Here is a 16,670-nt window from a genome sequence, read left to right on the forward strand (position 1 = left end):
TATATATATATCTTTATATAGAATTTATGAATCGAATACTTTTGACTCAATTCACGAATATTGATTACTCTGCCTCGTAAGGCAAAGGTCTAGTATTGGCCCTGCTAATTGTTTTCGCTTCTTTTTAGCTCAATTGTTTACTAAAATCACAGCTCTCCATGTAAGTCGCGGCTTACATATATAATTGGTTGTAGTCCACGAGCTCCTCCACCCTGCAATATATAATATTTCGCAGTTCTCTTGGTAATATATAGAAAACATACCACCAAATACTATTTTTTATTGCATTTTATTGAAATTTCGAGTTTTGATAATCAACGGTAATTTTTTTTTTACAAGATGGGTATGCATTTTCTTGAGGACCACAATAGATATTTGATCCATGAACTGCGAATAACCGAAATCGGTGATTGTTGACTTCCAAAGGGGAATGTGTTGACAATCACATAGTCGCTTTGGTATAGATATACTAAGCCTAGTTAAGTGCCACTGCCTGGTATAAATTCGCTCGGTATGCCCTTTATCAATACTTTTTTAAGGTTCAGTACCACTGCCCGGTATACATTTGCCCAGTAAGCTCTACATCAATGTCTTTGAAGGTCAAGTGAACAGAATGCATTTAACCGGTACTCCGAACACTGATGTTTCTCCTAATCTATTCTCATCAGATATGAAAACACCGAATAAATATAATAGTATCAACGAATAAATTAATATCTAATCGGATATAACAAATATTTCGGACATTCACCAAAGCGACTAAGTGATTGTTGACATTCACCACCAGTAAAAGTCGGCATGCTCTTGATTTTGGTCATGCACGGTAACATATACACATCAAAGGTGCTTAACTGGTTAAATAAAGGGAGGCGCAACCACTCCTACCAAAATAGGAGAGTTAGTGCAGCTGCTGCTTATGAACAGATGAGGTATTGTTCATATGTTAAGAGAGATTATGCAGTGTTTAGACAAACTTATTAGAGGTTTACAAAAGTATAACACTTAATAAATAAAAAAAACAAACAAACAATAAAACAATCTATTCCGATAACAGCTAGCTCTCCTTTCTTTTTCTCCAATTGACATTCTTTTTATTTTATTTGGTTATCTCTTAAACATTAAGTTAAAACATTCTTTACTTAAACCATTCAAATATTATAATATTTGTTTACAAAAGTTTCGCAGCATTTAAATTGATAAAATTTTAATTTTCAGCTATTATTACTAATAACACTGGGGGGGGGGAGGGCAATTTTTTTTCTTCTGCTGCAGCAAATTTTTTAACAGATCTTAGATACGTTTGAATCACTGATTTCAAATCTGTAATCAATCTCTTTCTACTACAGTTATTATGCAATTTATTGGTGTAGTAGTCCAAACGAGGATTTTCTTAAGTCTCAATTTCTTGGGTAAGTAGGGAAAGGTAGGAGGAAAGCGATAAAACATTTCAGTTTATGATGCGATAACTTAAGCTTTAACATATATGATTTTTGTCTTTAGGGCAGCGTTTCTCAACCTTTCAGTATTCGCTGTCCAGTTTTCAATCATAATTTTCATCGCGCCCCCCACTTGCAGTAAAATGTATGCAACAATAATGTATATTGAGTATTTTTAATTCCGTCTTTAAATTATTTTTAACTAACTACCAAAACAAACGTAAAGTAAAAATGAGCAGCAATTGAGATTGTAGAAACTATGTTTGGAGTTAATTTTTCAAAACAATTACAGTCCATACCTCTTTCAAATGATACTGTTGCTCGTCGAATTGGTGATACAGCTGAAACTGTTGTGTCAGCTTTTCTCGATGTTGCGTGACAAAATGTTTTCATTAAACTTTGAAACAAGAGATATTAATAAAGATGCTCATTTCATTGCCTATGTTTGATTTTGTGATAATATGTCAGTAGTAGAACTACTTTTCTGCAAATCAGTAGAACTCAAAACAACAGCGCTAGCATTATTTGCTATTTTAAATGATTCATAACATTTTAAATGATGTTATGAAGCACAGAATGCAAAAATTGCATCGGAATATGCACTGGAATATGCATCGGAATATGCTTGTTCAATATCCGGAAGGTTCGAAAGTATACAAACACTAGTAAAACAAAAATCGCCTCAATGCGTCTGGACACATTGCATGATCCACAGAGAAGCTTTGGGTTCGAAAGAAATAGGTCCTGGATTAAATATTGTATTAACTGCGGTTGTAACCATTTTAAATTATATAAAAATGAGAACCTTTTTGAGAAGGGTGATCGAGAATCTTTTCTGCTCTTTGTAATGACATGGGTTCAGTACATTCGGAGTTACTATTTAAATGTGAGGCAAGATGTTTATCACGTGAGAAATTTTTGCAACGTGCTCATGAATTAAGAGAAGAAATCGTCATTTTCTTAGAAGATAACAGACCGGAAACCGGGAATTTACACTATTGTTTATTTGTGATGAAATTGAGATACTTGGTCGTCATATTCGAGAAATTAAATAACTTGAATCTTAAACTCCAAGGAGCAAATACACATATGTTGGATACGAGTGATGAAGTTAATGCTTTTTGTAGAAAATTAGAATTGTGGGGCAGAAATTTAAAGCAAAAAAACCTAACAATGTTTGCAAATGTGGATAATTGTACTAAAACTTATAAGGCTGAAGAAGAATATATGAAAGTTACGTTTGTAACCATTGAAAATCATTTAGCCATGCTGGCAAAGAATTTTAAAAAGTATTTTCCTGCTCATGACAAACTGCTAGCAAGTTACGAGTGGGTTAGGAATCCATTTCATAAGACTCCCGAAGGACTCTCNTTCCTGAAATATTTAACAGATTTGTAACATATCAGCAAAAATAGTTAGATCTAAAAAAATTTAATATTTTGTGTTCATGTAAAACATTTCTTAGTAGGTTATATAATGGAAAATTTTATGTTTAAAAGATATGATTGATACAAAAACTTCTTATGAAAATTGATTTCAATAAATCTTTTTCTAGACTAAATTTGTGTGTTTAAATTCAGTTTGATACATCTTTATTCGAAATTAACTTTTAACATTCTTTTGTTTTTAGTTTATTTATTAAGCTTATTACCAAAACTGGATTTTATACTTTTGAAAAATATTTAAATTAATGTGTAAATTAAAAATTTGATATTATTTAATAGTTTTATTTTATGGAAAATTATAGTAATTATTCACTACACATGGAAAGGAAATAAAATATCTAAAAAAAGGAAGAAAAACAAAGCTTTTGACTAATATATGTATATATGTAACAAGAAAAGCTTCAACTAATCTTTTTATATTATTCCTTTATCTAAATCTTTTTCTTAATTTATTATTCTAAACTAAACGCTCTTTCTCACACTTTAATATTTACATTCTGCCTTTTAATCTATTTTTGGCTTCAAGTTATACATTAATTAACATTTTTAATTTCCCCCTTTCATGGAATAGTGAGAAAGACTTTTTCCCTCAAACTATTTAATAGACCAATTATAACTATTAAGATTCCCCTTATTCCCTAAAACGAAACATTTTATGGATCTATTTTGCAAGATATTCCCTAACTTTTATTCAGAAGCACTTCGACTTTGTGTCACTTGGATGTTACTCTTCCTGAATATGTCTTAAATAATAATTAGGTATAGCCTGGTGCCTGAAACCTGCTTATTTCCTCCTCTCGGTGACGACCTGATTTATATACATTCTATAAAACTTGTATATTTAGACAAAAACAAAATAAACTAAAACCATTATTTTGGAGAACAAAAATCTGTAGCTTATGGAAAAAAACTAATTTAAGATTTGAAATCTTCACAACCAAATCAGGTAAGATTAAGTACTTGCATAAATGCACTACTTTACCTATGTCCAGGTAAGTTCGGATCGATAGAATTGAGCGTTGGAAGTTAATAACTTCTTTCTAGCTTTAAAATAAACAATTTTGAAATCATCCACTAGGAGTTTAGTATTTATATAAGAATGTTGTTTTAATTAGAGCGCTATTGAAATACGAAATTAGCTTTTAACTTCTTAAGCTAATTTTTACAGTTCAAAATTTTTCATGGTTAAAAAATACATCATTTCTGAAAGTTTCAAGCATGATCTTTCAAATTATGTCATCAATTTTGCCATATAAATAGTTTTAAAGAATTTGCGGGTAAAAAAAAATATTAGAGATAGTATAGAAGTAGCGATAGTGTAGAAGTGCTAGAGATAGTGTAGAAGTGTTTCCATTATTTTGATCAACCCCTGTATTAATGAAATCGACTTGCATGCTTACTTCGTTAGAGGTGGATAATTTAAGTACATATTATCCTTTCAAATATGAAATTTTATTTGTTTAAGGTTTCGAAAAATGATTCATCAAATTATTCAAGAAAAGTTTTTAAGAATTAGTATAAAGAAAGCATTTTAAAATTATCAGAAATTTAAAATAAATTTTTAAATTTCTGAATAAAAATATTTTTTTGAAATCTAGGGTCCCCACAATGTTTTACAAATAAAAGAATTTTTTTCTATTAGCATCAAAAGCATAGGGAGTTTTCATGGTATCAAACATTTCGTGTTATCGAAGTTCGTGATATAGAGACTTGACTGTAAATTAAAGAATTGATTATCATAAACATTTATTATCTTTTTTTTGTACTTGACAATAGTAGTTATATTTAATGGCCGAAACAAATTGACTTTAAAATACCAAAAAAATGACATCTACAACGAAAATAAAATATTTTTAAGTAAACATCCCACAAATTATTCATTTATTAAAAAATACAGTATTTTTCAATCATGTTCGATGCATTTCGCAAAACTTTGGTAAGCCAATGTAATGTGATATATCAATATATTTGAAATACAAATGGGATTTTTGAATTGTGTGAAAACATACTGAATAACAAACAAAACAATGGATTACAATAAATACAACTTAATACAAATAAACAAAATACAAGCTTATTACAAAACGCATCATTTAAGTTTATCGAGAAAAACAAATAAAATAGTAAAGCCTAGAACAAAATATAGTTTAAATGTAATGCTTAATGATACAATAAAGTTAATAACATTACCGTTAATATAATTACCGTGTCTCCAAAAAATAACCCAGGATTTGAATGACCCATGACAATCAAAAAAGTTTGAAAAAGTTAGAAAAGAACGATTTGCTGCATTCCTCTTAAAAAACTAGAAATTTCCTTCCCAAATTTTAATATTCGTTGCAGAATTCGTTAACAGATAGTGCTGCTGACTGAGAAGATCTGTAAAATAATTTTTTTTTAAAGTAATCACCATTTGTAGCAAAAACTTGGCGTTGTCTGAGGACAAAATTAACAAACGTCTGGCAAATACCTTAGAATTTTCCGATAGAGTTAGCGAAAAGATGGCGCTGCTGACTGAGAAGAACTATAAAACAATGTTTTTAAAATAACTACCATTCACAGTAACGACATGGCGTTGTTGGAGAAATAAAGCAATAGATCCCGATTAATATTTGAGTTTGAATGGTTTGACAGAGTTCATGAACATTTGGCGTTGTTGACGGTGAAGAACTATAAAATAATAATTATAATTTACAGTAAAAACTTAGTGTAATCTGTGTACAAACAAACAGACACTCGTGCTAATACTATAGTTGGAATGTGGAACAGGCATTATAATGCCATCTATGGGTGAAATTTGACAATGATTATGAAACTTGATGAAAATAAATAATCTGGTTTCATTGGCAGAATGCAGCAAACTGTTCATATATATATCCCTTTCAGTTCTTTTTAAAATTGATTTTTCAATTCGTGGGTCGTTTTCGGGACTTCCGGTTTGAGTTCAAAAATTATTAATGTAAAATGGCAATGAATGGCGAATTCACACTTGTACTCCAAAACTTTTAATTCTTCGTTCCCATTCTTCAATCAAGGCACTTTTTCTTCTTGTACTACTCGTGGCTGTTTCCTAAAATAAATATATATAATTATATATATTGAAAAAGTGCTTGGAGAACAATCAACTGACATGAATCAGTTACAATTGAAAGCAGCGTAGGTCACATTTCTGGGGTGTTTAGACGTGGAAAAAGTCAAAAATTGGTTGGTAAGGTTTCTCACGGCTATTAAAATTTGCTTAAATTTCGGTACCATTTGAGTACCACAAGAATATTCCGGAGTTTCTTACATCTATATATACAGTAAAAGTCCATCTAAAGGTAATTCAATGCAAAAAATAAATTGTAGTAAATATTTACTATTTTTTATATTATTTTATTTAATAACAGTCATAAAGCTTTTGAATTGTAAGGTATATAAATCTTTACATAATTTTAAAGTATTGACTTAACATGGCAAAATACAAAATTTGAGAGAAATTGGTTAGATAGTTCCTGAGAAATCAAATTTTCAACTTACGACTTTTTTGAAATTCGATTTCTCAGAAACTATTCAACCGATTTCGCTCAAAGTTTGTATTTTTCCATGTGAAACTAGATACTTTAAAATGATTTTAAAAAAAATCGCACACCTTGCAATTCAAAATTTTTTCGACTTTTGCTAAATAAAATCATAAAAAATAATAAATATTTACTAAAACTTACTTTTTGCGTGCATTTATTTTTGGATAAACAAATTATATAATTGCCTGAAAGTTTTTTTCAATTCGTCTTAAAAGTTCTCGAGATATGGCGAAATACATAAAAAATAAAATTGAAATTAGGAGGTTCAAACTTTGGATCACTCTCTTGACCATATTTCCCAGATTGCGGCCACCATCTTAATTTTGGAGGTCAAAAACCCGGTATTCAAACGAAAAAAAAAAGTGTGTTCATTCAGAAAAAGTATGTTTTTGTGTCTTTATTTGTAACTTAAAATATCGTCTGCACCAATTAATTAGAATATTTGAGATCACCCCCTGAAACCATTAAGAGGGAGCCCTAGAACTTGAAGACCCGATCATTAGATCAAAAGTTATTCAGGGTAGTAATTTTTTTATTTTGCACACTGAACATTAACGTTTGTGAAAATATCATAGCTATGAAGGAACCGCTAGAAACTAATGAAATTAATTCAACATATTACTGATAGTATTACTAATAAACATGCGCACTTGAAAATTAAATAAACTGTTGGCTAAAACAATTAACGTGATTCCACTCCCGAAATTAATTTTTTTTTTCCATGCCATGCTACGCTTTTGCAGTAAGGCAAATGTATGTATATCTATATATCTATAAATATATATTAAAAATATAGAGTTACAGCACTCTAATAATGAAGGACACAATTCTTGGTTTGAATTTTGTTATTTATTAAGTTTGCATTTGAGAATCATTCGCCTCTTATGTCACTAAACTGCTATGCATACATGTAATTAAGCTATTAAGTTACCTGATTATTTTCAGTTCTTTATACTTTAATTTCGTTATTAAGTATGTATTAGTGACTTGTACTTATGACCAAGTTCTTAACATGCAAGGTTATTTCCTTTTCTTTAGGTTTTAGATTTCGTTACTTATTATGCATTTGAGGCTCTTACTTGGACAATGACATATGCACCACTAAGTTTTCAAAATTAATTTTCTTCATAGGTTTGGATTTTGCTATTTATTAAGTATGCATTTGAGACTCCTAACTTGCCAGAGACATATACGCCACTAAGTTTACAAAATTAGTTCATTTTTTTACAGGAATAGATTTCGTTATTTCATATTATTTATTTATTTATTTTTGTAGTTCTGGATATTGTTAGTAAGTATGTATTTGAAATTCTTTCTATAAAGATCCCAATTATTAATCTTGGATTATTATTTCTTAACATAGAAAATTATTAATTCTCAAATATTATGCTTGGCTCTTTGATTCTTAAGTTTGAATTTTGTTACCAGATATGCATTTTAGACTTTTTTTTAATTAATATGCGTGCTTTGATTGGTAGGTACTTCATTTACGTTGCACTAGAGCTGCACAATAGGCTATTGGTGATGGTTTGGGAAGCATTCCTGAGGATGATCCGAAGACATGCCATCGCAATTTTGATCCTCTGAAGAGGGGATGGCTCCCCTTTTTTGGTAGCCCGACAACCACCTCGAAATCTAGCACTTTACGGTAGAACAGTTTACGAGGACCAATACCTCGCACCCTCGGTCCCTACGCAGGCTGATCAAAGTGGTCACTCACCCGCTTACTGACCGCAGCCAGTAATGCTTGACTTCGGTGTTCTACTGGGAACTGTGTCCTTACGATCGGTTCAGTACTGGACTTGCTTTGCAATCCAATTTTAAAAAACATGAATTAATAGATGTTACATGAATCTAAAGTAAAACGTAATAAATTTTATTGTTCACTTATTTGGCAGTTATAAGTGTTAGTGTTTGTAAATATCAGCTGATGGAATCAATATTATACCTGCTTATTAAGTATAATTTGGTCCTAAGGAGAGAAAGAATAATTAAAGAACTAATCTACCTCTTTTTCATTTTCGGGAGAAATTTTTCCCTCCTCTGAAATATCTGAACTTGAACATATATCCTTCGATGTTTCTGACGAGGAGTCACAATTCGCTCCATTTAATAGTTGAGCTCTTTCTTTTCTGAAAAACATAATGGATTTTTTAGTATACTTAACCCATTTGAACGGCTTTTTTTTTAAATTTTTTTTTATTTTTTTTTAAAGGGAAAAAAATTGCAAGATTATTGAGATTTTTTTTTTCTTCCTTTCGCATACACAAGATATTTCTGTCTGGATACTATAATATATTAATGATATTAAGAGCTTAAATTTGGACGTTTTTCTTGACTATTTAAAGTGGAGATTAAGAGTTGTAATGTATGCAATTTTTTTTACACAATTTTAAAGAATATAATTTTACATGGCAAAGTACAAAATTTGAACGAAATCGGTTGAAAAGTTCTTGAGAGATTGAATTTCCAAAAAGTCATGTATTAAAATTTGATTTCTCAGGAACTATTCGACCGATTTTGCTCAAAGTTTCGATCAAATTTGAGGTCAGCCTCTCGAGCAATTAAGATTGAGTCCTAGAACGTAAGGATCTGATCATTAGATCAAAAGTTATTCAGGGTGATCCTTTATTTTTTTAGTACATTTTTGAGTTAGTAGTTGAAAGATTTCTTATAATAATTGATATCAAAACTCTTTTTATCGAGAATTTTATTTCTTGAATGTTTAAAGTAATAGCAAATATTACTTTTTGCTATTTCTTTTTAATATAATAAAATTGATTTGCAATGATTTGGTTATATCGATGCACAAACAATTAAAACAAATATACAAGTATACAAGCATTGTAAGTTGAAATTTCTGTCTCGATAACTATGTAAATATTGTCTCAATGTCCTTAGAAAACTTCAATAGGGCCAGCAAAATAAGTCAAAGTACGATCTTTTAATAAATTTATGACCCCCACTCTATGCATCAGATTGTAAAGTCTATGCATCATCTCTATGCACTTATGCAAAGAGAACATATTTGTATGAGAAATGGGCCTACCAGATTTTTAAAATTTAAAGTGGTATCTTTCATTAACGTAAATTTACTATCACTATAAGAAATCTGTAATTACTGACATGTTCACAGTAGTGCTACACCTATGTGCACACATTAACACCGTGGTAAGTTCCTTTAAATTGATTATTGGTTAATTGAAAAAAACGATAAATCAAATGTGATTAGTAAAATGTTTAATAAACCTATTTATTCATAACATGACATCTCTTATTGTTAGAAACGATGAATAAAAATAATTTAAAGTTGCAGTTAAAGTTAAAAACTAAATAAAAAAATTTGCACCATAAAATCCTTGTTTTTTAGTTTGCTAATTAACAATCTAGTATTTCGTTTTGTTACTACATTAAAAGTGTAACACTTTATTGCTATTCTGCCAAAATTTATATAAGATAATTAACTGATAAGTAACAAAAATATTCCCTTTGTCCACTCTTGTCCCATGTGTTTCTATGTATGTAATATATAGAGACACATATATAATTCACATATGGAGACAAATGTAGTATATATAGAAATGGAACCTTTTCTCTTATATGTAATACAACTTTCAAAATGACAGTAAAGTTATTAGATTGACTTATTTTTTTAAAAAATAGTCCATAGTCCCGAATTTTCTGTATCAGGAATTTTAATTGTCTCCTTTTGAGCTCGTAATATCGATGTTTGACTATATTTCCTTTAAAGGAGATATTTTCAAACATATAAATGAATTACAAATTTCACAACAAACTCACAGTTCTTTTATCATTTCATTGTAATTCATTCGAAAAAAAATTGTAAAGATAACTTTGAGCACATTGAGTGTCAACTTAGATATAAAAGTTGCATTTCAAAATCTGACCTAGGCCTATTTTTTTTTCAAGTTTGAATGAAAAAATATAAAGTTTTTAAAGAAACTGATACATAAAAGAATCAGTGTCTGTAAAACAATCTCTTTTGAAGAAAGAAGAGACTTTTGTTTATTGCTTTGCGTGAGTAATTACTATGAAATGCAGACATTGCCTAAGGATAACTGATGACCTTTTCTTTCTTCTCAATTAGAAGAGTGTTTGGAAATCAAATGAAGCGCGAGAAATTTCTACATTTTTCAACATGATAAAAAAGATGTGCAAAGGTGCTTTTCCAAGCTCTTTTGTCAAAGAAAATATAGTTTAAAAAAAAGTCACAGTTTAAGAGGACAATATACCGTGGGAGAAAAATTTCATGTCAAATTCTGTTATACTTCTATTGCTACTTTTTTAATTTAAAGTTAAGAGCAGTGGTTCACAATTTATTTTCGGAACCCTAAATGGTTCTTTTGACAGAGTCTCGGAATTATATATATATATATATGTGTGTGTAACATAAAAAGCTTCAATTAATCCTTTTATGTTAGTTTCTTTGTTATAAAACTTCATCCTAATTAACTATTCTAATCGAAATACTTTCTCACACTTTTAAAANCTATTCTAAATTCTTTCTCACACTTTTAAAAGCCACATCCTGTTCTTAAATCTATTTTTGGCTATGTATGCATTTAATTAAAAGCAGGACAGTTTTCCCTTTCCTCTCTGTGGGAAACGCTCTATCTATTTCATAAACCAATAGTAACTATTAAGATTTCCCTCTTTCCCTAAATTAAGACATTTTACGGATTTTACTTTGCAAGCTTTTCCCTAATATATAACCAAGGAGCGCAACTTTTCATGTTCACTTTTACACACTCTCACGACTGCTCTGTCCTAATAATTAATAAATAAATTTTGTACCCTCCTTCCCGACCTAAGACCTGTTTTAATCCTTCCACTCGGCAACAACGTTATATATATATATATTTCATGTTATATACAGAGTAATTTATGCCAGTGAGTACATTTTATTAGTTCTTTGCTAAAACATTTGTAACAATTATCTGTTCAATATAAAAATAAAATTTGAACTGCCTTTTGAAATTTATCTGGATGATTCTCATCATATCCATGTTTCTTAAAGGCATATCTAAAAAAATTTTAATAAAAACTAGTTAAACNCAATTGAAAAAAAGACTACTAATAATTTTGATAATATTTAATGCGAAGAATGAAATATATGAATTTCTGTACGCACATGCTGAAATTCAATATCATAAGCTGAATTACGCTTTTCATGAAAGAACTGTTACAAACGTTGACAATCGTTATCAATGTGTAACATAATTATTTATTCTTAAATCTGGTTATATTATTTTTAATTGAAAAGATCTATGAAATATACTAATTTAATTTTTTATCAATGCATATTTTTCATAATTTATTCAATAAATTTTTATTGAAAAGAAATAAATTTTTTTGCTTGATTTTTTCGTTGTCATTATACATTTACAATTTCATAAGAACAACTAAAATATTAAAATTACGAAGCATTAGTTGGATGTAACTATATGATCATTACTGGTTAAAATCAAAATCCTAATCCTAGGAACTGCTGTGATTTTACCACGTAATACAAATTGGGTATCACTGATTTAGAGAAATGATAGTTCAAGTAAAAGTTTCATGAAGTTTCAAATGCACAAAGTGATTTTTCAAAATATCAAAACGCAAACAAATAATTACAGAATTACTTCCCCACTATATGTTATTCTAAGTTCACCTATAATAATATGTCTGCATTTCAATATTTTGAAAAAGTTTTACAGCATTTGTAACTTCATACTTTACTCTAGCTTTGCCTGAACTCATTATTTGTGTACTTAAACATTAAAATTACTAACGTAAAGGAAGGCAAATTTGAGATAGAGGGTTTTTCCTGTGGTATAGTGTCCTCTTAACAGTTTAACCCTTTTAGAACATTAGAACGTAGCTCAAATCTCAGTGCGCTTGTGGGATTTTTGAGACATATAATGGGGTAATATGTGAAGTGGGAGTGGAATTGGGGGGAGAGGGGGTCCCAAGTACCAAATAGTAAGGTCATGAGTGGGAAACCAGTCGGTTGAACATATGATGCAATCAATTGAAAATTAAACATAATTGAGATTAAACTAAATTAGAATATAATAATATTTACAGGGGTCAGAATAAAATTAATATTTACACTGGTTTTATAAAATAGAAAATAATAGAGAAAATATATACTACTATTTACATATTTACACGAGATTGACAAAAATCTATCAAAGACAAAGGAAAAGTTATATAAGCGATAGATAGTCAGACAATTACCTTGTCTGCTACTGTGTTATAGTGATGACCAGGGCGTCCTGGTAATACTACTCGTTTCTGGGTAGCTCATCACTCTTAAGTTACCAATCATCGTTCCTACGGCTGCGGCCCATTTGGGATGATCGCATACCGCGGCGTCGATGAATCACCGTGTATTAAACTGGTGGCTCAGTTAACTCAACAAAATGATTCAAATTAATAAAATCATGTTTTAAATTAACAAAAATAAGTAAAAACGAATATACAATATCAAAATACTTATTAAAAACTACTATGCACTTAATTTCATCGCTTTGCATTTTTTAGAAAAATTTCTTAAAATTATAAATTTTTTTTTCTTATCTAATATAGAAGCGTTTATTTTCCGTCATTTTTAAAGGTATAGTTTGGTCAAATGGTACTCTATCATCAAAAGTTTGTTTAATAATAATTTAAAAAAAAAATAGCGAAGAAAAATTTCAAAAATTCTACCTAAGGTACATAATACCTGTGTGGGTAACCTACCCGTGTATGTACAAAAATACATACATAGGAGAGCATGTATCCGCCTACATGCAATGTAGGTGCGTACATACAATATACGAATGTATTTATGTAAGTACAAAAACACTTATGCACGTAGATTTTCCCACAATGATTAAAACAATAGAACTTATTTAGACGCATAGATTTACGCATTTTGATAAAAAGTAATCAATTTCCAAATATCCCGATAACAATGTAATCAAGCCCTCTTGAAACGTAGTAACAAAAAATGTGTTAACTTTCACTTTTATTACTCTTCGTCTTGCGTACAAAAAAATTTAGGGATGACCTTTATTTAAAAATAGGAAACTGAGATAGAAGAAGTAAACAAGGAAAACTGCTTATGGCTACATTTCACTCAATAGATGGCTTTAAAAATCAGTATATGTATTTTAGGCAGAATTTTCAAAATTACCAAAAAATAAAGAAAAAAAATCAGTCGAAGACACGAAAAAGTTCATAATAACCAATTTCCTCTCTTCTTTCTGTTCACTATATCCGGAAGTTCACCATAAACCATGTTCACAATTGCATGGTTTGATTGTATATATATATCTATATCTATCTATCTATATATACATATATAACTGCTTTTTGCCCCTGAAACAGTGGATTTCGTTGAATAGTTAAAAGAAAAAAATATATTTAATCCCCNCCCGGTATAGTAAACCCTCAAGGAACCGAAATTTTCGTTCTTTATAACCAGGAGTTCATTATATCCATACTGCAAACAATTTTAACTAATTCTTTCGAAATGCTCCCTTTTATTGCACATTATTTAAATAAATGACCAATAAAAAGAAATAAAAAATGATTAAACAATGCGTAGTAACAAAAAATGTGCTAACTTTTATTTTTTATTACTCTTCGTCTTGCGTACAAAAAATTTAGGGATGACCTTTATTTAAAAATAGGAAACTGAGATAGAAGAAGCAAACAAGAAAAAATGCTTATGGCTACATTTCACTCAATAGATGGTTTTAAAAATCAGTATATGGTAGAAGTATGGTCAGTATGGTTTAGGTAGAAATTTCAAAATTACCAAAAAATAAAGAAAAAAAATCAGTCGAAGACAGAAAAAAGTTCTTTATAACGAATTTCCTCTCTTCTTTTGGCTCACTATATCCGGAAGCTCACCATAAACCATGTTCACAATTGCATGGTTTGATTGTGTATATATATATCTATATCTATCTATATATATATACATATATAACTGCTTTTTGCCCCTGAAACAGTGGATTTCGTTGAATAGTTAAAAGAAAAAAATATATTTAATCCCCCAGATAACCGAAATGCTTTTACTGCTAGCGTTTCTTCCTTTCCGTCTCGCTTTCAAACCCGAACTAAAGTTTTTTAATTTATCAACTGTATCCAAGAAGGAAAAAAAAGGGATTCGAATTTTCGTTTTGCATGACGAAATGATCGATGGCTTCTTCCTAAGCCTCCTCCGGAGGAAAGTAAACCAAAGTATTCCCTTGTGAAATTTAAGAAAAAATTAAGCTTCACATGTTTTCACCTGTTGAAATGCAATTCAACAATATCGATTTCTTAGAACAACCTATGACAGTCTGGGACTATCTATACAAAACAAAACATCAAAATAGGTGGTCTTTTCTTAGGAAAACATGCTTCATTACAGCTTGCTCATGAAGTCTTCCCATGAGGTGAAAGGAAACTCTTTTTATATTTGAGTACAAAAGGGCCTATGTAGTTTCCCGTAGCTCCTTCCCTCAACAGAATCAATTCATGCAAATCCTTTATTTGACTGCTGGAATTTTGCAATTATCAACCCTATAATAACGCATCTAAAAAACCTACTCTTATAGATATAAAACCGTGAGTGATCAGTTTTTGTAACTGTCAGGGGGAAATAAATTTTCTGTTCACATGAAGAAATTTTTTTTTGCATGGGTAATAAAATTAGAATTGATCATAAAATATTTTTTATATTAAGCATGTTCACGTTGGAAGTATTTTAAGGGCAGCGGTTGCCAATTTTTTTCAGTTTCGATACCTTAAATAAACGATCGAACTTTCGGTAATGAAATTAGAATTCATAATATTTTAAATTAAGCGTGTTTACGGTGAAAGTATTTTGAAAGCAGCGTTTGGCAATTTTTTTCAGCAACGATACCTTAAACCAGTGTTTCCCAAAGTGTGGTACGCGTACCCCCAGGGGTACGGGAACAGTTTAGTGGGGGTACGCGTTCTTATGCGATATATCTTGCAAATAATTTATATATAACCAAATAATTTATTCAGAAACAAAGCTAGCCATGAAAATTTACTATTACGTATTTTTCTATTGGCTATTTTTTCAGAGTTAAAAGTTAATACAGTGCACTCCCGATTATCCGGGTTAATCACCGGGACGCGATATTCCACTTTGACTAACTCTGGGGCACTCCAATTGGCACTGTTTGGCGTGCGAATTCTTAACACGCCAAATCAATGAATCTCACGCTTTCTCGAATCGTACGAGATTAAACTTCAACCGCTATTATATATTTTTTTTATACGAGTGCAAGTAGTGTTTGTTTATTTAATGATCGGTGGAACTCGTATGTACAAAAAATTGTTAATTTAAATGAACAATAAAATTACTTGAGATATATAAATTGTATTTTTCGTATGTTTTAGTTTCACGTTAATTGTTTCATATAACGCAACTTCTTTTTTAATTCAAGTAACGTAAAAATTGAGCAGTAATTAATTATACAACTATATGTTTGTATTTATGTGGCGCAACGCAATTTCATTATATTGATAAATAAACGTTTCTACCATTTATGATTTTATCTATAGAATCATATTTCCGCTTAAAACTAAATGTTGAAATTTTTTTTTATAAATTTGCTACAAAAATAATTAATATCAAGAAGTTCAGCACTAAACCTAAACAATTACCATACCTTTTATAAAAAATTACGGTTAATATATCCATATTTCAATCAGTTGTTGAAAATTATTCTTGATTTCTTCTTTGCAATTTAAAAAATAACTCATCAATTTCAAAAATAAGACCTGAATTAATACGAACAATTTTATCTATGCCAATTATTTAAATACTTACTTAGTCATATTAATAATAAAAAGTAATTAAAATCTAAATAAAAAATGTCTTCAAAATGAGTTAAATGCAATCCAATTTACTGTAATGGTGAATAAGGATAAACTAATACATTTAGTAATAATTTTTATTTTAATTTAATTTAAAACTCAATGCAGAAAAATAACGAATTATTTCGCTATGGTTGCTTTCAGTGTCTTAAATTTTGCCTAGTTTTTATTTTAATTTCGACCAACTTTTTTTACCAGCAAGAAACAATGGTTCTCCTCGAAAAGAAAACCCAACGATTCTTAGTATAGTCTCACCGTTTTAATATGAAATTATCAACATTTCATTCCAGTAGAAAGTTAATATCCTGTAAACAGTCACTAAGCATTTTTTC

General features: G+C 29.7%; 2 protein-coding genes across 2 annotated transcripts in view; one reads left to right on the forward strand and one right to left on the reverse strand.

Moving 5' to 3' along the window:
- The first annotated feature begins 2,288 nt into the window (after positions 1–2,288).
- On the forward strand, positions 2,289–2,834 carry LOC139427275 (zinc finger BED domain-containing protein 5-like). The gene has a single exon (XM_071188335.1). It carries the CDS (start codon positions 2,289–2,291, stop codon positions 2,832–2,834), a length of 546 nt encoding a protein of 181 aa, XP_071044436.1.
- Positions 2,835–4,739: 1,905 nt separating this feature from the next.
- Positions 4,740–16,670, reverse strand: part of LOC107442105 (serine-rich adhesin for platelets) — a 38,457-nt gene continuing 26,526 nt past the window's right edge. The window contains exons 3-4 of the mRNA XM_016055576.3: positions 8,453–8,576; positions 4,740–5,951 (exon numbers count right to left, since the gene is read on the reverse strand). Coding sequence (XP_015911062.1) covers positions 5,865–5,951; positions 8,453–8,576 — 211 coding nt within the window. The 3' untranslated portion in view covers positions 4,740–5,864. The remainder of the gene's footprint in view (positions 5,952–8,452; positions 8,577–16,670) is intronic.

The sequence above is a fragment of the Parasteatoda tepidariorum genome, chromosome X2, assembly GCF_043381705.1.
Source record: "Parasteatoda tepidariorum isolate YZ-2023 chromosome X2, CAS_Ptep_4.0, whole genome shotgun sequence".
In the NCBI taxonomy this organism is placed as follows: Eukaryota; Metazoa; Arthropoda; class Arachnida; order Araneae; family Theridiidae; genus Parasteatoda; species Parasteatoda tepidariorum.